The sequence below is a fragment of the Anabas testudineus genome, chromosome 7, assembly GCF_900324465.2.
Source record: "Anabas testudineus chromosome 7, fAnaTes1.2, whole genome shotgun sequence".
Taxonomy (NCBI): Eukaryota; Metazoa; Chordata; class Actinopteri; order Anabantiformes; family Anabantidae; genus Anabas; species Anabas testudineus.
The window spans coordinates 6439451-6463539 of NC_046616.1; the positions used below are offsets into that span (position 1 = coordinate 6439451).

Below are 24089 nucleotides of genomic sequence, written 5' to 3' on the forward strand. Positions count from 1 at the left end.
AAATGTGTATACCTGTCAGGTACATTTACCCTCTTGAATTAGCTGTCAGCACCACCTATAAGCTTTATAAGTTTTGTGCACCAGTGGAAATCGTGTTTTTCGTTATTTATGCAATCAAGCTGTGCATTGTTCAGTGGGATTTCAAAATACGGGCACAGTCAGAGATAGAGGTTTTCTCCTCAGCTCTTTTCTGAAATACTAGATTTCTTCAAACCTGCTATGGAATGACACTCATATGCAGAATCACACACACACACACACACACAGTGTAGCACTCTAGTGATGTGCCCTGTGGTACAATGGAAAAGCAGGAAGCCCATGTTTATTTCCATGTCCAGTGGAGCTGTGACTGCCGTATGTGTTTGTCTGTGTGAGTGAATGTGCATCTGTGTGTGAGAGTTTGTGAGATCCCATTCTCTACTGAAACAATGCATTCCAAGGCCGTTTGCGGGTGTATATGTGTGTGTGTCATGTGTTAATAGTCAGTGTGCAGCCAACGGAACAAAGTGAAAACCTACCGCTGATCCATCCTCTCTAGGATACACAAACAAGTGTTTATGTGCAAGTAACAACAAGTCAGGGCCTGCAGATGTGTACTACCTATTCTAGAGGCAAGTTCAGTGATGCTTATATTTCACCTGGGACCACTGAGCGAGTTTGTGGTCTGATCTCAGCAGACAGGCGTGAGGGAAGTGATCAGATCTGCTACAAAGGAGCAAAACAATCAAATAACTTCCTTCCTTCCTTTTAAATTCCCTCCATTACCTATTAACTCAAAAAGGTGTATCCAAATAAAAATGGAAATGTGTAAACACAAATGCAACAGCGTGACAACAAAACATGACTCATTCACGGACACTAGTTTCTCTCCCTCCCCTTCTGTCCCTTTTCACTGTGGGGCTTATCTATCATGCCGTATACCAACCAATTTATATGGAAAACACTTAAAGTGTGGTGACAAACACATCACCCGCAGACGAGGCGGTCTTTTAAAACATATGGCACACATGTTTCTTCTATTGAAGGTTTTTTGGCCGAGCAATTTAACATCTCCGAATGTTAAACACATATGGAAATGCAGATAAAAGCTTCTCTTTGTCTCCATGGCCTCTCTTTCCATGCTCGTTCTGTAGCCGTCTTCACGTTCTACCTTTGGGAACAGAGTGGGAAGACAGAACGTGGGGAAGGTATTCATATCTGAATCATAGTCTATGCAACTGCATGATATGTTACCCTCGGGAACGCTAATGATCCTTAGCCCGAATGACATATGTCTGAGACCGATTACGACGCCGCATCCTGACAACATATCAACAGGGATCATGTCAGGCAGAATTAGTTCAGCTCCAGTTAGGTGGGCTGGAGACAAGTTTGGAAAGTGAGACAGGTGGAGTTACACAGCATGCATGACTTCATGAGTGATCACATGCAAAATGAAACCTGGAAGAAATGTGGGTTCTCTGTGCTTGTTTCACTCAGCTGCAGAGGAATGGTCACACACTAGATCTACGCAAGGCATTTTAGTGCTGCAGGTGAGTCTCACCGAGCAATATCCTGTCTCGAAAATTCATTTTGGTTTTGATAGGAGCCGTCCTTGGCTCGAGGAAAACATTACAGCATGTGTTCCTGCTTGTCAGCCGGTTTGTTTTCTTTTTCTATGTAATACTTTTATTAAACAATTTGGCTGCCTTCAAGCTCTCTTCATTTATGCCTTCTTCCAAGATCACCAACTAAATATGACTTGTCATCCTTTGACGTACTCTTGGATACAAGTAAAACCATACAACACATCCTAAAACAAAAACCTTTTTATTTGACTTAGTGACTGTGACTTTATTTTGGAAAGCAAGCAGGATAAGGAGCTGGCTTATACAAGCGTTTACATATCCAATACACTTGTGTGTATCTACATACAAATCAACCACCAACACACCATTAGATATGACATTTTTAAACATTAATTTGTGAAAAATATCATACAAATTTCGACGTTGGCTTGTTCATTTGTGCTCAACGTGTAATTATATTATCTCCAAAAGCACTTGAAGGCAGAATAAGGTGATAGCAGTACGTGGGTTTGCTGCTGCTAAACTAGGCAAATGTGTGGAGGGTTTGTCATTGGAGATGAAGCCAGAACATTTGATGTGAACAGCCTGGAAATTTAGATTGCATCAGATTCTCTTTCCATTTAATGGAGTGCCAGACTACATTAACTTGAATCACTTATGCGAAATGCAGGGCTATTCATATGGAAAGTGGTGCTAGGTATGTATTTTTTTCAGTGTGAGTTTATGGATATCTGTGCAGTAAAGATATGAAAAGTAACAACTGCTTTCGTTAAAATAACACAAAACATAGCGAGAGCGAGCAAGAGACCCAAGGGCCTTGTTGCCCATTATGCATGCAGCATTCTCATTTTTATACACAGCAGCAGGAGATACAAAGAAGTCAGCTGTGAGTGCCTGTGTATGTGTGTGTCACCTCTGGAGCATCCATTACTGTGCAGACTACAGCTACAGTGCAGTTTTACTAAGTGATTAACACAAAATGATGAAATTGTTAATTGCAGTACAGCAGGCCCAAACTGAGAGCATTTCATTATGCTCACGTCCACTGACAATTTCTATAGCAATAATATCCTTGTCATTTCACAAAAATCATTTCCCCAAAGAACAGTGCTCAAGCTGCAACATATAAATCATCATGTCTAATAACCAGCACCGAGACAGAGCCATGTTAAATCGTCATGGATTTAAATGTGCTAATTCTCATAAAAACAACAGCACACTGTACCATTAAACATTAAATGTAGCAAAGTCAGTCATGGTTTATGAGGACCGATTCAGGATTTACTGGAGGGCGATTTGTTTGGTAGAAACAAACAGCTGTCTTTGTAAATGTTAACTTGCTTCTTGGCACCTGATGACTGTACGTGAATGCTAAATGGATTTTTTTTTTTTTTTTTGCTTTAGCTCCCACTATCTTCAGATAAAAATGTGTTTAGCTTGCTAGATGCAGCTAGCTTTCTCGTGCTAGGTTCAGATTTCTTCACAAGCCGCACGTTTCATTCACATCTTGTGCAAACTAAGCCAGCTGTCTCCACGCTTCTGTCTGCAATGAAAGCTAAACAACTCCATCACACACAGCCAGTGATGCTTCTGTCAGACCTCTGACACCTCCTGAATAACTCAACCCCTTACACACCAATCCTTTTCCTCTTTCATTGGGTACCAGTTAGTTTTAGAGTAAAGATAAAGATTTTATTGCTTGTTTTTAAAGCATTTAATTGTCAAGCTTCTACTTATAGTATCTCTGATCTACTGATTCCCTGGAAGATTGATTGCTGCTTGAGGTTATCTGACAGGATTAAAAAATATATCTCAACTTGTTAGCAAAGGTGTTCAGGCCCCTCGGCTGTGCAATTCACCTAGTGTCCTCACAGTCTTCTTAATTGTGGCTGGTATTGGTTCCAATTGCTTGTAATTCATTAATGTTTTGGATTATTTAAAATGCCCCCTTTGTTGCTTCTTCACTTTCCTCATTCAAATGAACCAGAAGATATTTTTTCACCGTGCATATTGAAATATCTATCTGATTCAATGTCATGTCCTCTGAAATCATAGAAACATGAATGTGTGTGTGCGTGTGCATGTGCATGTGCAAGTGGAAAGGTCATCATGAATAGTACATGAGGGTGGGTGGGGTCAGGTTGTTGAATGTCCATCACCTCCCTGCAGATGATTTCCAGCTGGTTTGGGTGGGGGTTTGTGACTGACTAGGCACTTAAGTGAATGTGTATGTGTGTGTCTGTGTGTGTGTGTGTGTGTGTGTGGCATGGTCTCTTCCATATTCATGCTCCATTCTTATATATTCAGCTCCACACGAGGCCATATACATCTTGGAAGTTGGGCTGGAAATAATGGGAGGTGACATGGGTGGGGGTTTGACCTTTGACCCCTGCTTTGTACGTGTGAGAGTGTACGTGCGTGGAGGGGGTGTTCAAATAGAGCCTTGATTGGTGCAGATAGTGTGAAGGGACGCCTTGCTTGGAAAATGTTTATATACAGATACAACATAGATGGTTTCAATACAAAAGTCATTCTCATAACTGCCCTGTCGATTACATTTCAATCCAACTTCATCAGTCAGCATATACCCACAGTGTCTCACTGAATAGAAAGATGGACACACAAAAAACAGTTTTGTCGCTCCTCTGATGCATGTTTTTTACCATCCATCTGCTCTGGACTGAATTGTATTTAATAACTGTCAAGGCAGCCAGGTACACATCTCCAACCATCCACTCCTTAATTAAAATGAGAACAATCAGCAGCAGGGCAGGGCTGAGACGTTCTGCAGTGGCAAAAATATATTAAAAATTACCAACAAACGAAGAATGACTGAACCATTGTGAGGTTCTGCTTTGATTTTACAACATTTTCAATCCATATGCAAAATAAGAGCATTTTCCATTGAGACAATTTTATGCCCTATGTGTTCACAACAGATGTATATATACAGTATGAGTATGTATGAATAACCTTTAACTAATTTAAAGTGAATGTACCAATAAGAAAGTAATGAATAGGAACATTTATGTACTACTTCTGTCACATTCACAGCGAGAACAGCCACAAAATATAATATTATATCACAATGTAGCTGCAATTTGTGGCTTTAAAGGAACACTCCATTGTTTTCACATGTCAAATCGATTTGTTATGGAGAGTATTACAACACCCGGGGTGTGAAAACAGTTGTATAATATCATCTCTGGCTCTGTAGGAGCATATCTGATAAGATACACAGAATATCTACATAAAAAATACTGCAGGCATTGAATTATAATTCAGGCAGAGTCTAATTACAGACCCTACTGAGTTGTGTTATGGGAAATGTAGTTGAGTTTGTAATAAAGGTCACAACACTGCTCTTGGCCACTCACAAGTCCCTCAACTTTGCAATAAATAAAATGCAATACTAAATTAGTGGATTATTCTCGATGATTTATTCTCAAATGCCGACAATACAATCACATTCATTTTGAATTAAAGACAAACATCCTTTGTACCAGAAGTGCATCCGGTTCTTCAATTTTGGAAAAGTTCAACTGTACAAATGGTATAAACTTTATACAAGAGGGAGAGAGCGTGCTACTTTGAACAAGGAGTAATTAACTTCTTTCTCCACATCCACTTATCAGCAAATACAAAGAATATGTCAACCACTGTGTAAATTCATATTTGCATAAATTAAAAAAATCTGCCTGCACATCTCTGAGTGTAAACAATCTGTAAATAGCTGTGGCATTTTGAAGCCGCATCAAAATCAAGCCTGCTGCAAAACATGTTGAACATTTTAAGACCTCTTGTGAGTGTTGCAGATATTTCACCACATCATTTGAGGGATGAACAGAAGACAAAGTAAATGAATACACGTTAGCGCTTCAAGTTGAAAAAGTGCAGTTAATAGCTTGGAGAGTGTCACTGATCTGAAACCAAACGACTAAAAGTCATCCTCTAGTGGGCTTTTTCTCATATGCCAGGCTAGTCAAGTGTCAGTGCTGAGAAGCATGTCAGAAAATGTGTTGCATAGAGTTATTATCACCCTAGGACCAAGAACAGGCAGAACCAACCCCCACTGTCTATACACACTCTCTCTAACACACACACACACACACACACACACACACACACCACCTGTAAACCCATCCCTCCTGTCTCCCTTTCCATCCTCAGTCTATTTCTTTGACACTTCAGTCTTTCATTATTAATCTTTACACCAATGCTCTCTTTACTCAAAACTTCGGCCTGCACACTCACATATGCCCACACACACGCACACACACACACGCTCAGGTTTCAATAATTGATACATTTCCCAGCACTCTGTCTAAGAATAGTCTGATCAACATGGCCTTATTCACACCACCAGGCCACAGTAGCAGATACAGAGTCAAGGGCGGATTGAAAACTTTCAACACAAAGTCTGGAACTGAAATTCGTACCTAATGCAGAAGCATTAATCCTTGACTCCGTAGAGGTGAGAGAGATAAAAATGAAAGCCTGGAAGGGAGATGAACAATGTTTCACCTGGGGTATTAATAACAGCTTCCTGCTCAGCACAGATCCCCCATTGGGCCCTCAGGCAGCAGCATATGGCCCCACCAACACCCAACTACATAAAGAACAAGAATCAGTATTAGCTTATGCAACGCAGGAGCAATCCTGCATAATCCTTGACTATGCTTGAGTCCTTATCCCACTGTGGACAATCCAGAGGTTTAAAAATACAAAAAGCTCAACTTCTGACATAGCAGGTACAAATACCGGGCCTCAGACACCACAAGGGCCATTTCAAATAAATGTAGTGGGTTGAAGGCTTAAACCCAAAGTGGGAGAGGCATGACAAATATTTCAATCCATTTCACAAAAACAAAATTAAGTTACAAAGAGAAATGGTATAAAGGTATGTGAGGATATTTGAGAACACACGTTTCCATTTTCACACCTAAGTTTTGCCTCTATTGCAGCAGGCTTTGATTTCGTACAGGTGCTATTTCAACACAGTGAACCCTTTACCGTCCCACCTCAACTCCTTGAGTTCTGCAGGATAAGATAAAAGAACAATAGGGATAAGTGTAATTTGAGTTTGTGCTGTTTGCTTATTTGTGTTTCAGGTGTTTATGTTCACAGTTGTATTATATGTCTTGTCTCTTCACCCAATTATGTTGGATCTTAAGAATACAAAATATGCAGTAGTGTAAATGAGATGGTAAATAGCACAAAGAGAATTCAGTTTTATTACAAAGAGTGAAGGTGTAATTACACTACAATGAGCTTCAATTATCTCTCCCCAGTTGTTTAAAATTGCAAAAATCTGTGTGGAATACTCTATAATGTTTTTTTTTTTTTTTTTTACACAGATTCTTGTGAATTTACCACATGGCAAAAGCTCACACTGTGAACACAGATGGCGTGCGTGGCTCAGTTTGTGTGCATGTGTGCTCCTCGAAGCAGGAGGCAGAAAAATCGTGATCTTTACTTTTGATTCTGCTTGCTTATCCTGCTTCTGGTCGAAACATCCAAGCACAGTTCATATTCTGTGTGTGTTCGTGGTAGTGTAATACATCTCCACAATGCGGGTTTCAAAAGTGTGAGGTGAAAGTGGTCCTGCAGCTTAGTAAGATGTCAGATCCTGAGTTATAGCTTCACTTCCCACCTGGGCCTACATATGTGTGCATTCACAGTAAGAAAGGCTGTATAAAAGCCTCACTAAAAGGCGCTTGAAAGGAGAGACATTTTAGCACTGCAAGCATAATGACACATCTCTATGTTAGAATATGCATTGCATATGTTACCTCCATCTGTGATATTTAAAAATCCCGGACATGTTGAAGAACCCTCCACTCACATATGTCTATGTAATATCTTCCGTCAGTGTAACTGTTACTATTGATGCTGAAAAGCTTGCACAAAAATCTTGTTTGAATGGGTTGTACTGTGAAGGTCTGTCTGACAAAATGCCATGGTATAAATATTTCATGATATATAGTCTATTACTGAGAATTCAGTTGTGAAATATGTGAAATGCCAAAATCAGACACTCCACCAAGAAACCAATTAAGGAAGAATAAAACAAGGCAATAGAAAAGCCAAAGACTGGAGCTGTAAACTTTATCTTTTGACTTGAACAATACAGTTTGACTTATCTGGAGTCCACTTCTTGTCTTTTATAGCATTCAGCTGTATCTCACAGTCTTTATCCAAAGGATGGGAATTTGTTTTTGTGCGATCTAAGTGTGGAACTTCAGCTATGTGATAACAGGTGGTTGTAATTGGTGTGGCGAAGACCTAAGACCTAGCCTGTGAGATGCAGCTGAAAAAGTCCAAAAAAAGTAAGTGGACCTTGAGTTTATTCAAGCAACTGGCTTCATTTAAAAGTAGCAACACCAGAGCACACAATGAGATTTGCAATGTTAAACTCTTGTCTAGTAAAAAATAGCCCAAGAAAATGGGCTATGGGAATAAAACTTTGGTTTTAGTCTTTATTTGACCTGTTTTTAACTGATGGTTAACTGCTGTAAACAGGACTGTGCTCATCATCTATCTTCACATATCATGACCTTCTGTATTGACTCTGGTTTTATCTACAGTGCATTGACTTCTCTGCTGCCACAACGACCCAAATTCATTGAATCTAATCCATATTTTTGAAACTTTAAAATAAAAAAAGAAATTAATAAATAAATGAAAAACTGAGCCTTGCAAATAAACATGAAAACATTTAAGAGTGTGTGAATACATTTTAAGCATATAGTGTATCTTTTTAAATAATGCAGCTGCACCTTCCCTGGAGACAAAAAAAACACAAAACCCCAATTCACAATAAAACCGGGGGAGACTACATGGATTGAAGCACAAGCTTTGGTTTAGCTTTTACATCCCATCTGCACAGTCTGCCTTTTTTAGGAAGGCGAAATGCATTACTGTGATAATCCTGTTTCTCATTATGTGCTATATTAGTTGTATTTAATCTAGATTGAAAGCTCTTTCCTAAATAAAAAGAAAGCACTGGTAAAAAAATTCAAATAAATGTTAGTTATGTTACATATGGTTCAGGTGAGCTGCATATAGTTCAACTGTGCTGGAATAAAGTCAAGTGTGCGGTGTCTCTGCTGATTTCTCTCCTATCTCATTAAAACTTGATGAACTCCAACACTCCCTCTAAAAGCAGCAGTAGAAGCATCTTTTCGACATAGCAAGCCTTGAGACTGTCCATTAGCATAACGCGTTCAGTGATAGAAATGGTCGAGATCATTAAGCAGACAGGATTTATGTAAGTTGAGCTTGCTGAAAACCTATACTCACATATTTCATATACATAGTTCTTTGAATAATGCTCAAAATGCTTTAGCCAGGTTTTTCCAGTTGTTTTATATCATAATATTTATAAAGAATCATTTAAGCTTAATTTAGAAATACATCATCTTGTGAAAGCTGTCAGTCTAGTGACTGTAGTGACAGCTGTCATCAGCTTTTCACCCGTAGCAGATGGCAGCTGCTTTTTTGCTGTTAGTTTAACTCTTTTTTAAGCCAACTTGTAATTTAAACTTGACTTTGAAAAGCTGGGAAAATGCTGCTCTAGTCTTCTTTTTACACATCTGCTGGTTTCCCAGGATTAGAGACGTGATTTCTCATTGTGACGTCTAGCATCACTCAGAAATGTGCTTGTTTTTGTGAGTAAAGCTTATTTTATAATCCCAATTTGATCAGGAATACAGTGTAGACATTGTTTGAATGGTACTACTGTGTAACATGCACTCAACATAAACTGCTTTCAAAACTTAAATGGCAGATGAAGTGCTGATGTGCACCTTTACCTCATTGTTTTCCAAATGTACATGGGCGAGTTTTCCAGGAGGAACAACTGCCCGTTAAGTGACATATGAAACCTTCACACCACAACAACAAAGGCTGCTTGTCCTCTTTTATACTGAAGGAAAGGTGCCAGTGTGGTATTGTATTGGCAAAAAGGTGCAATAATCTCACCTTGAATCTGCAGTTTAAAATAGGCTGAACACTGAATAACTAACACACCGTACTCTACCTACTCAACATCAAACAGCAGACTGCTTCATTATCAAGTGATTTGGAATAGCAAGTGTATTTCAATAACACACGTCCTCCAGTTCAAGACGTGAGACAGCGCACTCACCTTTGTCAGAAATGACTAAAACCCATTAGCTGACAAAATTAATTAAATTGCAATTTTTTAATAAAGAAAACTAAAGAACATAGTCAACAGCGTCTGACACAGTAATTCTGAAATTGAATGCTGCCTTCAGCACATACTATTGTTTCTGTCAATCCTTTGACAGTAAAAATGCTTTGCAATTGTGGAAGAATAGTAGAGTGTACTGGAAATAATATCAGCAATAATCAGAGGGACATGTGATAAAGAGCTACATGTGATGTCAATTAAATAATAACATTCATCCAATTAGCTTCTATATTTTAGTGTGGTGTTTTAATTATAATTAGAATTTTTCTCATACAAGTGACTATTGTAGCTAAGTACAAACTTCCCATTCGAATTAGTTGCATGTGAAGCACATAATGTCTGAGGGGATTTCCTCAATGTTTAGAGTATTGAATATAAAATCTTAATAATTGAATACCAGCTGAATAATTCACTAATTCCATCAGTGAACTGCAGACATATTATATAAAATATGATAGAATGTGAGTTTAAAGAGCCTAAAAAGTTTCTCAAAGCTGCATCTAAGACCTACAAATATGAATGGGACTGAATTCTCGGTAATTGACTCGGTGGGACTGAGATCTCTTCAAAGACAACCACACATCTCTAAATGTGAACAGGCCTGGACTGGAACATAATTCACCATGTATCACTGTTTGCTCCATATGTGCTAGTGTATACAGGAAAAAGGTAATTCTGAAACTGGGTTTTTTTTGCATGGAAAATGTATTTGGTCAGTGAGCAGCAGGGAAACACTAGATATCATCTCCTACTTAAGTTGGCTTTATGGCACATCCTTTGACAAACACCAATCCCTGTTTGTTTACCTGCATTAGATAGAGGGTGTGCTGATGCATACTAATGACTGAGTGTGTGTGCATGTATGTGTGTATTCAGTTCCTCAAGCTAGCTACCTCCTATCTCAAACACCATATTTCATCTTTTGCTAGAGGACTACTGTGACCAATCTAGCATTGCCCCAGGAACAGTGTGTGTGTGTGTGTGGTGTGAGTGTACGTATGTGTGTTGGTTGCCATCTGCCCCTGTCGCTGCCCTGCCTCTCTGTAGCAGATCCTGACCTGTGAAGCCATCTAACACGAGCGCTGGACCTGGCTGCCATCCCCAACAGTTCACAGACACTCCAGACGGGATAGACGAGGAGAGAAAAATACTAGAAAAATCCGTTATCTGACTGAAAGACAAAAATAGGGAGCTTCATATCATCACCCAAACCAATCCCTGCTCCTCTCAGCTATAATGGAACTGGTTGGGGGGTGGGGGCAGTGATTGAATCGTAGCATGGCATCAGATGAACCCAGCATGGCACTGAGGTAATTGCACATTCGTTTTTTTTTTTTTTTTTTTGCTTTTGCTCGCAAATAAAAGTCTCATTTTGAACAGGAGGAAATGTATTGCCTCTCAGGGGACTGATAAGTGTTGCATTGCTTTGAGTCTCTGACTAAAACCGCACCCCTTGTGGGAATAAATGTACTGACCACATGCTGCATTTAAGTCCAACTGAGAAAATACACCAATGACCATTCACTTGGAAACACAGATCTGTGCTTTGCAATGATTTGCTGGCTTGATTATTAAAAATGATGTTACTGATAGAACAATGTATCCGGGAACCACACTAAAGTGCGCTCTGAGCACTAGTCAATGACAGGCACCAGTTGGATAAACAAGTTTTCACTAAATTTCTTTATCTGCTTCTGACAAAAACACACGTGCTCTCCCACGCACACACTAGTGGTGTTAAGTCCTCCCCCCAGGCTGACAAGCCCTTAGTGCTGAAGCAAAGTGGAGGGGATTTCTGGGAGAGGGAGGAAGAGAAAAAAGGATGAGGGAGAGGGAGAAAAATCGAAGGTGAGGTTCAGTTCAGGTCAATATATATATATATATATATATATATATATATATATATATATATATATATATATATATATATATATATGATAACTAAGTTGTTGGTCATCGTACCATGACCTCACTCTCCAAGTTTAATTTCTTATTTTTCCTTTTCCCTCACAACTCTCATTTCTTGCAATGGAAGATATCTCAGCATAGCATAAAAATATATATTATTTTCTAAAGCTGTACTTAGATGGAAGTGTGCTGAACCCCAGGTAGGAAACCAGTTTTACAAATAGTTGTAAGCAACCTCTTTCCTTCCTTCTTTCTCTTCTTACATCACAAGTGCACGAACCAGAGTTAAAGTTAGCAGATCTGTTTTTGCGCATGTGCACGACTAATGGACTGCATTACACACACACTCGTTATTCATTATGGACCATACACATGCACATATATTCAACACTTCCTGCAGGCAAACACTTACCAGTTAGGTTGTAGCCACAGCTGGGGGTCTTAGTTCTGTTTTGTGTTTGTACAGTGTGTGTTTTGTGTGTTTGTATGGAAGGGAAACGCAGGGATGGCATTACACTTCAATCTGTATTGTGTGTGGTTTTAGAGAGTAAAGGGAAGACACTGACTCAATCTCAAAGCATACCTCAAAAAGTACAACACAATCTGTCACTTAATTCAAGAAGAAAGAATGAAATACTAAATTTACAGTTAGCTACGCCTCAGTTATAACTGACTTGTTACTGTAAGATGAAGTTTTCGCAGGATAATGACAGGAGACAGCTGTGGGAGATGAGAGCTGTCTGACTGTTTGGGAAATGTCACAGCTAATACACATCATATGTGGAGGGACCCACACTGGATGCCTTGTTTCCTACAGGACATGTGTGTCTGTGCAAGTGAGCGGTGAGCTCACTTGCAATGAAATGCCACATGTGAGCGGCACATGTTGAGAGCATGTGTGTGGATATATGACTGACTGACTTTGAGTGATTTGCAGTTGTTTGATATACAGCCCCTTCAACCATATATCAAGTAAGACACCTACATAAAAACACTTCACTCACAGCTGTGTTGATGTGAGGATGAGTGTGAGCATGAAAGGTGCATCCGTTGTCAGTGAAGTTGAAAACACACACTTACTGGATTGAAGACAAACAATTCTCCCAAGCGAGAGTGCTGCAAATATGTGTCCATAAAGTCATTTATTGTTGTACTGTCTTAAATGCAAACACTCTCCTTCAATTCTAGTGATTTATTATTGCATTTACATAAAGCTAGGGGGGGTTCACAAGCGATGTGTTCTTAAAAAGGTGGACGGAAATTGAAGCATCTCAGGCTTGTGAATCCAAATTTCCCATAATGCAACAAACAGTAGCTTTTCATTAGAAATTCTCCAGGCTTTTTGTGACAAGTAAACAGAACTGAAAAAAGGCCAACCTCTATCAAAAGATAATAAAATGATATTTTAATATTTCCTAAACAAGTTAACATATGTTTTAGATTTTTTTTAGAATAACATATTGTTGTTCTTGATCGTAGATCCTCTGAAAGGTCCTTTTGGGGAGACACGACTCACATAAGCCTTTTAAACTACTTAACTCAAAAAGTGTTAAAAGTGTTTTTTGTCGAAGCAGCTCTAGTTCACACCACAAACTGCTAACACCTGACTCTGGTTAGCATTTTTTTCACATATTTTTGCCACTCGCACTATGAGATTGTACTCAATAAAGACATGAAAGATCAGAATTTGTTTGTGGTATTACTTTAGACACATTATATTTGTTAATATTCTTAACTTAGATTAAGATCAGATCACATTTTATGACAAATTAACAAAGCAAACTATGAAATTCAAAAAGGTTCACATACTTTTTGTTGCCACTGTATTATCATCTTTAAGGAAATTCTCACCTCAGCTCACTACCTTTTTGTACTGCATTGATTGAAAGCATTGATTTACCTCACATGATTGTCTCACCTATTTTACTGTAATTGTGGGAAACATTTTTAAGACTTCAATTACTTGTTAAAGATTCTGTGAAATTATAATCCTTAATCCTGGCTGGAAAGAAATGGGGTTGGACCAAATTCCAATTTCCAATTTACAGTTAATGCAGCCATTTCCTTAGTTACCACAGTAGACGCGAGCACACAGTGCCACACACTGTGTTTGCCGTCAGTGACACCAACCCCTAATTATGGAGTTACAGAGTGTACTGAGGTGCATGAGACTCCAGCAGAAAAACAAGCTCTCAGGAAAATATACAGACACACTCCAGCCTGCCTGTTTGCTTATTATGGGAAACCTTTGACACATTTCACAGAACTTTTTGGTTTTTACGCTGATCACATTGTGTGAATATGGAAACAAAACATAAAACCCACTCAAATAACCAAATTACACTCAAATTGAAGCACATGCATTCATATGCTGTTTACAATCAAGAAACACAGCATCTTTCACTTTTCTTTCAAAAAATAAACACAACAACATTGTCCTCAATTCCTTATTGTATTTTCTTTTCTCTACTTTTTGTCTCTTTCGCTCTCATTATGGAAATGAACAACCAGGCGGACGTGCAAAGTCGCTTGGAATACTAAGCATGCGCTCCATTTGTTTTTTTCTCACTCTCTCAAGGTGTATGGTTTAAAAAACAGAGGGTTGCATATTGAGATGATGAGTTAAATGCATAGTTAGGGAAGAAAAATAGATATTAGTATATAAATAGACACATCTAGTGGTTTGTGTATTAAGCCCATACAAGAAGAGGCTGATTTAATAGATATATAGAATCTGCATATCTTCCTAAAATTACATAGACATATAGTAGGTTTCTATATCATTTAAGTGGCACTTTGTATTCAGCCCTGGGAAATGTTACAAGGTCCTGAGTAGGCAGATTGAGAGACAAATTATTGTGCAAGAATGGCTCAGGGTCTAATTCATAAACGAGGAAGATATGTAAAATAACATTTACATACTATGTTTGCCTTGTGTGTCAGCTTTATGAAACAGTCAGAGGTTAATGCTGCTCAAGCGTCAGTCAGTTTACATTTCTTCCTCACAAAAAATGGTGGCGTATCAGTCCTTTACATGTGCACACGTGAAAAATATATCCATACAGTGGAAACTACATAAATGTCACAGGGACGAGTAAAAAATGCCATTTCAGACTTCATCCTCCATTATGTCACTGGCTGGCTCTGTGTCACACTGTGACATTTAATATGTTGTCTCCTTTATCTTCCCCATACACTACAATATACACTGTATATTTTCTGTATGTCTATGATTTTCCCACATTAAGGAAAAAGATTGAGCAGAAACATTAAAATAATAAAGATTTACTGTTATTTTCTGTTTGTTTCTCTCTGTCTCAATATCTTCTGTTCTGCCCTCTGTATCACTTTCTGCTATCATAAATCTTATTAAAGCCCAGTGTGGAGGTAGCAACCAGCAAGCTATTCAGAGACATACACACAAACCAAACCAAGACTTGATGAAATCCCCCATTCTGTTTGGCGGTGCATTTGTGTGTATGTGTGTGTGTGCATGTATCTGTATTGTGAGAAAAACTAGCGGGGTGTAAATGGTGTCACTGACATGCTGCTGGGCCATGTGTCAGGGTGTTGTAATTGCGTCCAGTAGAGCGGATCACATATATTCAACACAGATGCACAGATTTCTGTTGATGTCAAGGCTTCGAAATCCAAAAAACAACGATCTTACTGTAGGCAAAGAGCTACCCGCAGTGTATTTGTCTGCATGTGTGCGTGCATGTATGCGCATGTGTATTAACAATGTGGGGGAGATTTTCTGCAGATGGAGCAACCATACAAGCAGTGAATTATGAATAAAAGGTTCATTATGATGAGGCTCCACTGGGAAATGTACAAGTACAGAAGACAAGCAAACAGACTACAGTGGCCACTTTAAATTTGAGAAACTTAAGAAGCCAATTGATTTGTTCCTGCTGTTTAACTTCTGTATGTAAATCTATATCCACAGATCAATAGATATACAGTAGATCCACATATATACTTAGTCTAAGTTAGATGTTTAAGGTTGGGTTGAAGTAAGGTATTTATTTTGTTATTTTAAGGTGCTAGGCAATGGATTATGTCAAAGAGTGTCGACACAGCTATAAAAAAACAAGCGTGTAAAATGTGCATGTGTTTGAGTGTGTTGGGGTCAGGTTGGGGAGTGCTGGTTCAGAACGGATGGTTTCCTGCCCTCCCTCTGGATAATCCCCAAAGGAATGGACACACACAACAGATTCATCACACATACACAACACAACACAACCCACAGACACACACGCGGGCACGGACCGCAAGTTTATACTAACTGTAAAATCGGATGTTCAGTAATGTGTGTGTGTGCGCTGGGTGCGTGCGTGTGTGTTCGTTCACAGATCCTGAGGTTCAACTGCAATCTGTAAACAATGTTTCTGGCTGAGTAAAGAAAAACAAGAAGCAAGGGGTGAAATGTTCAAGAGAGAGTAACAGTGTGTGTGTGTGTGTGTGTGTGTGTGTGTGTGTGTGTGTGTGTGTGTCTGACAGAACGAAAGAGCAAGAGAGCACTGAACTGCAGATGTCAGACTTTCACAGCAACTACTGCTTCTGTAGAAAAGGAAAACATATACAGTATCTATGTGAACAGTGTGGATATTGTCAGCTCAGAGCAAAACGCTCCACTGACTCCCACTCCCTAATAAGGACAACGGTGACTGTGATACAGGACTCTAATAGCAGGATATCACAGCGCAATATTGTTCAGCAACACGTTGACACGGCAAGCCACTTATTTTCCTCTAATTAACAACCTGACAATGAAATCCACCGCATTGGTTTCACTTCCCAGTGTGGCTATTTTCTGACATTTCCACCCAACAATTAAATTAGCGGCTGCCCATCACAGTTTAAAGTTTAACGGCGACTGTGTCCCGATTTAAAATAAATTGCTGCTGTGTTAATAAGGAGGAATGAAAGACGCAGCCGTTCACTGGTGCTGAATGGCCGTCAAAATGCTAAGAACATAGAGAGCTCATTTAAGACGACATTAGGCCATTCGGCATGGTAATTACTTCCAATATGTGACAAAGTGCTGAGGAAGGGGTGGGCTTTCAACCATTCCTTTCCATCGCCATGCTGAGAGATAAGAGCATCGATAAGCAGCTAGAAGCTATTAATTAGCTCCCGTGGATTCGTACTGTTGGTTGGCTGATTTTGTTTATCCTGCTAATGTTATTCCTACGATTTCAACTCGCAGACTCAGCATACTGAACATTTGTTTTATTTTCTATTTTATCATTGTTTTTTAGTTTCTTGCTCTGCTGCGAGGAAGATGGAAATCAGCCGTAAAAAGTTGGGATGAATTTACTTTGTGACTAAAAAGGCAAAATAAAAAGTTATAAACGCCAGAGATACGTTAGTGTGGAGGTACATTCATGAGTGAAACATGAGTCAAACGCTGACGTGCATGCTTTTTAACATTTATCTGCCAACAAGTGGACTTTTTAAAAGCTGAACTGAAGCTGGGTTGTGTATCGCAATACTCCAGATCAGAGATCACATCTCTGTATGGCTTTTATAAAACACAGACACCTAATGCCAACAAATCAAACATGGCTATCAGGGTTGCAGGCTGACGGTTTCCAGATCACAGCCACAGATAGCTCAGTGTGTTGTCTGTCCACATCAAAGACCTGCTGATCCTTACAAGGTCTCAGGTCCTGGAATAAGCTGCATCAGAGGGTGTTTCTCAACAGCCCGGAGATATATCAAAGCAAACCCGCATCACTAACTGTGCAAACAATTACTCCATGTCATAGGGAATCAGAGGCAAATAGCGCTGCACTTTACCGCTCCGGCCCCCTCACTTCTCTCTATCTGGCTAATATTTTTGTTTTTCCTCTCCTTGTACAACTGCTTCTAAGATATCTTAGCGGATCAATACTGGGTAAGTTGAGGTGAGGTGAGGCAAGCCTGAGTGGGAACACAGTCAAAGATGGTTGGGTAGACGTAGGAGGTGGTGAGACTTGGCTAATTCGTTTGGCTTTCACCTTTATTTATAAAAAAACGCTTTTTACTGACCTCTTCAGATGCTCACGTAAGCATCTTCTGAGTGCACAGACACAGAACAAGGCAGACTATACTAAACAGGGCGAGGATGCAGAGTTCACCTGTGCAACTTGAAAGCACTGTGTACTTTAAAAGGGCAACAAACTTTCCATTGATAAAGTCAAGGCTGCCTGCTGCTCGCCCCACTTTCCCCCACCAGTCTGCACAATGTGGGCTAACAAGCTGCTCGCTGTTAAAAGCCGGACAAGACAACTCGTCTGTGAAATCGTAATCCCGAAGAGGCAACTTTACAGTGTACCTTTGATATCTTGATGTGAGGCATTCTCAGCCAGTACCCCCACCCCAGCTAGGAGATGAGGTAGATATTTTGCCTCAGTTGTGTGAAATCTATGATGTGAAAAGATTTAATTAAGATAGGCCGAGGAGTCATAATTAATTCTGCCTCTCTCCGAGTCAGGCTTACTGTCAAGAACACAGGGAAAGGCTCTAGCAGAATAAATTACAGGAGCCTTGTTTGTGTATGTGTGTGTTTTTCCCCACATCTAAGGGGGTAATGGGTGTGGAGCGCTAAGTAACTGTATTCTTCCAGAGCTGACAAAGACATATGTCAGTTCTTTGGGTAGAGGTAACATTCTCAAAGTGTAAGTCAGCCCACTGGCACTTTTTTCAGGCATCCCACCGTCTTAGATCAAATCACATTTCAGTCCAGGAGTTTATTTTGTCTGTCAGTGAGGACCATCCTCTGGGGAACGCTGTCAGTGACAAATGCGAAATTGAAAGATTCACAGTGAATGGGTTCCTGCCAGGCAAGTTGGGCCGGAGACAGCTAGAGTCACAGGAGACCTCTGAACTGTCTGAGGCTCCACTCTTCCATTTTACTCCCTTTCTTGTGAGTCTAGATACCTCCAGGGAGCCATCTACACCTGATTTTCCTCTCAGCCTGAAGACCTTGAGGCAGAACGTGAAAGGTGAACCCTTATTTGTCCTTGTTTACATTTTTTTTTTCTCCATAAATTAAATTTCTAAATGGTAAGTACTAAGTTCATTTAAATCTATTTTAATAAAAAAAAATACACACAGATGGTGTCTACTGTACACTGCCTCTCTCCTATGTTCCTATGAGCAGACGAGCTGTGTTTTCTCATTTATCAAGCATTTCTCGGAGTCAAACCCCTTTCCAAAGTCTAATACTAATCCTTCAAGCTGCAAATTCTCTGAGCTTTCTAGCTTTGGCCAAACACGCAACAACTGTCTTATTATCAGGAGACGACAGGCAATAATGAGTATGGCCTCAGCCAAGCAACTGCTGCTTTGAGCTTTAAAAGGAGACTAATTAAAGGCTGCTTTGTGACTTTTGTCACTTTTTTTTGACTGGTGATTATAGGCCATTCATTGGGGAGGATTCGTCAGCTATTTGTGGGTGGTGCACACATAAATATCATCTAAAAGCTTTGCTTATGTTATGCCGAACCTGCATTTTTCCCCAGCGAGTCCTAAGATTCACTCGCTCTCATTTGCTGAACAAATTCCTTTAGTTTCTGCAGAATCTCCTCGTGTTAATAAGGACGTCTCATCAACGGCAGCTCTGAGACAAACTAGGCTGTTTAAAAATGCAGACTCTTTGGTATCTTGTCTGCGATTTCCTGTAATTAAGTACTGGAGAGCGGAGTGTCCTTGATGCTGAGGACAAGATCAGTAGAAAAAACCCTGTACTCTTTGGAGCAGATTTGACTAATTGCAGAGCTATTTTAGCCCTCTGCTGGTCTAGAGCATCTTCTAAATCGCTCCTCCACCACTACTAGAACTGTATGTCTCCAACAAGTGGCCTACTGTCTTATTTGGGCCAACTCTAATTGTCTCACTAATCTCTCCAGCGTTAAATGACCCAGAGAAACTGCATCCCACAGGGCAAGCTTACCCCACTGATTGGAGAGTTTTCTTTTTGTTTTGCTTAGCATATTAAAACAGCATAGAATACTGATGGAAAGCCTACAGAACTATTGGAAATGTAATTAAGGGCCAGAACCAGCTTTTAAACGGTTGACTAGTGCAGAAACAAACTGTACCCCTCAGACAGCAAAAACTTTAATACATGGGAAATGAGTGGCTCAATCGATAAGCAGGGTGTTATTTCTTTTGCAGGTGAAAATTCAATGCAAGACAGAAATAGGCTGCTTCACAGTCTGCATACTGTTTCTCATTTTCCCAGTGGAGAGCCAAATTTAATGTCAATATTTGCTTCAAAAACAGACAAACAGAGACCTCTCTATGAGATGTAATAATTTGTCAAGTCAATTTCATCTGCCATTAAAACAAAAACAAATAGCTGCTGTAGACTCCTTGCCAATGGATTTCCAGTATTTGGTGATATGAGGCACAAAAGGGAAAAAGACATCTCGTGCACTTCTCAGGTGTGAGTCGGGGACAAGCTGAGAAATACTACAATCAAGCACAATTATTTGTTGGAGTCAAATGGCAAAGCCATTTCACATTGACAGTGAACAGCCTATTGTGCCGACTCTGTCAGACATTCACATTCATCATAAGGCACCTCTAATTTGATCCATTTTTTTTAAACTGACATCTTTGGTAAACCGCTTTTGCAAACAAGCCGGCCCGTGGGTTGAGTGATTGAGCATTAGAAACACATTCAGCAAACTCCCACTGTGGCCTTTTGTCCCCAGGATCAGCTGACTGGCTGGGATCATTAGAAACATTTTCTCCGTGTGTTTCCTCCCTCTATACCTCTAGCTTTGTAGCTGGCATATAAACAGGATGGTACAGTAACTTTAGAACTAGTGGGAGTCCATCCCTGGCACTGTCAGCACAGTAAAAAAAACACAACACCAAAGTGCATCAAACACTTTCTCACTGCAGTGCCTCGGATAAATATTCATGATAGCAGCTTGAAAACCAGCTGTTTTCCTCCAATTAAAGCTTACACAGATCCACCTTTTTGGAAATAAACCGTTACTTTCTTAATTAACAGCTTGTGTTTCTTGACTAGGACACCACCGAAACAATGCAGGTTCCCAGTTGCAAAGATATACATGAATATGTTGGCAGGAGTGGGGGAATAATATGTAGAGATGGATAAGATGGCAACGGTAAAGTGATGGTGTTATTCTGTGGCCCTGATTTAGAAACCCACCACAGCCTAAAGTAACGAAGAACACTCAGGAACAGTGGGGGGGTTTATCCTATTAGACCCCATCAGAAACATGTGAATGCTGCTGCAGTAACAGGTTTTGAACATCAGCCCAACTAGCTGCGTGGATCAGATCAAAATCAAGTCATCAAAAGATCCTTCTCACATCAAAGACCCGAGCAGACCTGGCCACGTGCCTGCCATACCAACAGCACAGAAACAAAAAAAGCAGAGCAGCCAAATCTGGCACAGCACACAGGCCGCTGCCCACTTCAAAGGCAGGGATGGCGATGTGAGGTCATTATTCACTGACACCCCCTAAACACCGTGGTCAATGATGGGGAGAGGAAAAAAAACCATAGAGGACTTACCATCAGGAGGCTGGGCCGGCGTGAAGTGAGGAGGTTTGTCTGAAAGAGATAAAAGAGAAAGAGAGAGAAATAGGTTTTTAGTTTTGCGGAGATTCACAGACTTCCCAGGGGTAAAGGCCAAATAATTGAGTCGGTACAAAAAAGAGACACATTCTGTCTACAGGCTTGGTTTTTCTATCTAACACATTCTAATGAAGTGACTGGGGCCCCGTAGCTAATCGACAAGAGTACATTTCGGTGATAGCGGTGTCATTATTGGTTTGTCTTCTATTGTTTCTACGGCCTTCTTATTCCAAACCACACCGCATGATATTATAATCAAGAGAATTGAGAACACATGGAGAAGGGACTGGTGCAAGATATCGAATTCAAAGTTCACAACAGTGGTTACCTACTCACTCCCTGCTCACAGAATCCCCCCCATGTGCACCAATGTTTTGTCTTCACATAACAAATGACATCATGCTGCTCTCCAGGTTGACACCGAGCAGATGATGACATAAAGGTTGTTGGTTTGTGGGAGGGATCCATTAAACAAGACATGCGGTGTCAAATGACTGAGTCTGAAGTAACACTCGTGGGAAACCTGGTGAAACCTGAGTCCTTTGCAGTTTTGATGCAAGCAAATCGGGACAAAGCAGAGAAGGACATATAAATCGAGTAGTTATGAATAACACATAGTACGACTTCACAGAATCAACCCCCCCCCAAAAATGAATTATGGATGCATTTCTGTGTACTTTTAATTAATCTGATTTTGTATTTATATCCATCATTTAATGGCTAAAAACCTCAACAAATGATTAAGAAAAGCAATTTATCAGAGCTTTAAGGGAAATCTTCCAATATTTTATGTTGTCTGAATCCCACATTTATTTATTTTACAATGTAAAGTAGAGAAAAGCAACACATTTGTCACATTTGAGAAATTGTAACTAAATAATGTTTGTTTTTTGGATGTTTTGATAAAGGATTGATTCCCTTTTCAAATTATGGAGATTAACTTTCTGTTGACTGGCTAGTAGATTAAACAACTTATCATTTCACAACAGAAAATATCAAGTTCCCGCAAAGAGTATACACAGGCTACGGCACCGAATGATGCAGAACTATGAGCACAGTACAGAGACTGATTTAGTAAATAAGTCTTGCAGAGTAATCTATTGTTAATTCTACCTGTTTGATGCAAAACAAAAAAAAAATCACTACCTCTGAAAAATAAACATCACTAAGCACCAGTACTGATCTACAGGGATGATTTTGGCGCCTGTCTGTTGTTACCGTTTACCAGGCAATGTCACCACATGGACAGCTATTCACAAACATGGTGTGTTCCCCTAACACCATCATGACACACTGGTCACAGTGTACCAAGGCACCGGAGTACTGAGCACAACCCAACCAAACCACCATCTGCACTCACTCGCAGTCAACTTGGCTGTGTGACTCACTAAGAAGAGCCCTGATGAGTTGTCAGAGCTGCCTTCACTGAACAAACACACCAACACACACATTCAGAAAGGATGCGCAGCCACACAGTCATTTCTCCTGTGTCTCTACACTGTGAGGGATAATGAGGAAGATAAAATACATCACATCAATTACCCCGCTAACACATTTTTCCAGGGCCCTGTCAACCGCTGCACCGAAGCCTTTCTCAGGACTTCTGCGATACCCATCGGTGTCCCAAGACACACAGCTGAGTTTTAAATTTAGGTTCACTTAAAATTGCTTGTCAACAGTCAGGGCTTCGGGGGGGAGAGAGAGAGAGAGTGTGTGTGTGTGTGAGAGAGAGAGAGAGAAAATAAGGAGAGGGGAGAGAAGAGGCAAGTCTGATGCTATAGGTGAATAATGAAGTGTCTGCTGAAGCTGTTTTCCAGTCAGTCATGACGATAACTGATTTCCATCTGGGGGGATTTCAAGAAAACATATAAAACAAAGGCAACAGAAATGTGAGTGAGGAAGAAATAGACGAAGTTGAGAATGTTTTGAGTCTTAAGAAGCATCCAGTACATGAGCAGACATAAAAAAAACAGACATGCACACACACTGTGCTTCTTGTGATGTATTCATGTCTGAACACACACACACACACAAACAAACATACACAAATACAGACATATTGTCACACAAGGAGAAAAAGAAAGAGCCCAACAGAGAAGGCGGCATACGAAGTGAGCCAAGATGCTGGGAGAAGCTAAACGATTTCTTCACATTTCCAGAACGAAAGGACAAGATAAGGTCTTTCCATAAACATATCAACCTTTCCCATCTCCCTTTGCACCTGGCAAAGCCTGTGTAAGTTCCTGCGCCTGTGTGAATGTCACAACATGGCCATCATTCACCCTATATCTTCAGCAAATCAATATGTGTCTGACTGTGACATTTAGCCATGTGCACAAAGAGGTGTGTGTGCGTATGAATCTTTGTATGTGTGTCACCTTCCCCTTTAGTGTAGTTGATGCATAGTTGTACCAAATGATAAAGTGAGTGTGTGTGTGTGTGTCTGTGTGTGGGCTCTGTTAAAAGGCACAAGGGTTTGGGGGGGAGGGAGGTACAAAATGTGTGTGCGTGCTCGTTTATGTGGACATGCTTCACCCCATATGGTGACAACAGAAATTGAAAATCTGAGGTTGCATGACTCCTGTAACACCCCTCCTCCCACTGAACACACACGTTACCACTACTAGCACTATTACTATCCCATCCAGCTGTCCTTGTGGCCACGTGGAGAGGGCTCTTAGCTCAGCTCGATGGAGCCCCTATCAACTTAATTTCTCCAGCACAAATTCTGAACTTCTCAGTCAGGAGAGGCTAAGATTTGTCCACTTTAACTTTGTTTGTATTAAATTTAA

General features: G+C 40.1%; 1 protein-coding gene across 4 annotated transcripts in view; it reads right to left on the bottom strand.

The window, feature by feature from the left end:
* Positions 1-24089, bottom strand: part of agrn (agrin) — a 217163-nt gene that overhangs the window by 114521 nt on the left and 78553 nt on the right. For all 4 annotated transcript variants that reach the window (XM_026366877.1, XM_026366875.1, XM_026366879.1 and 1 more), the window contains one exon: positions 21235-21273. In XM_026366877.1, the coding sequence (XP_026222662.1) occupies positions 21235-21273 (39 nt within the window). The remainder of the gene's footprint in view (positions 1-21234; positions 21274-24089) is intronic.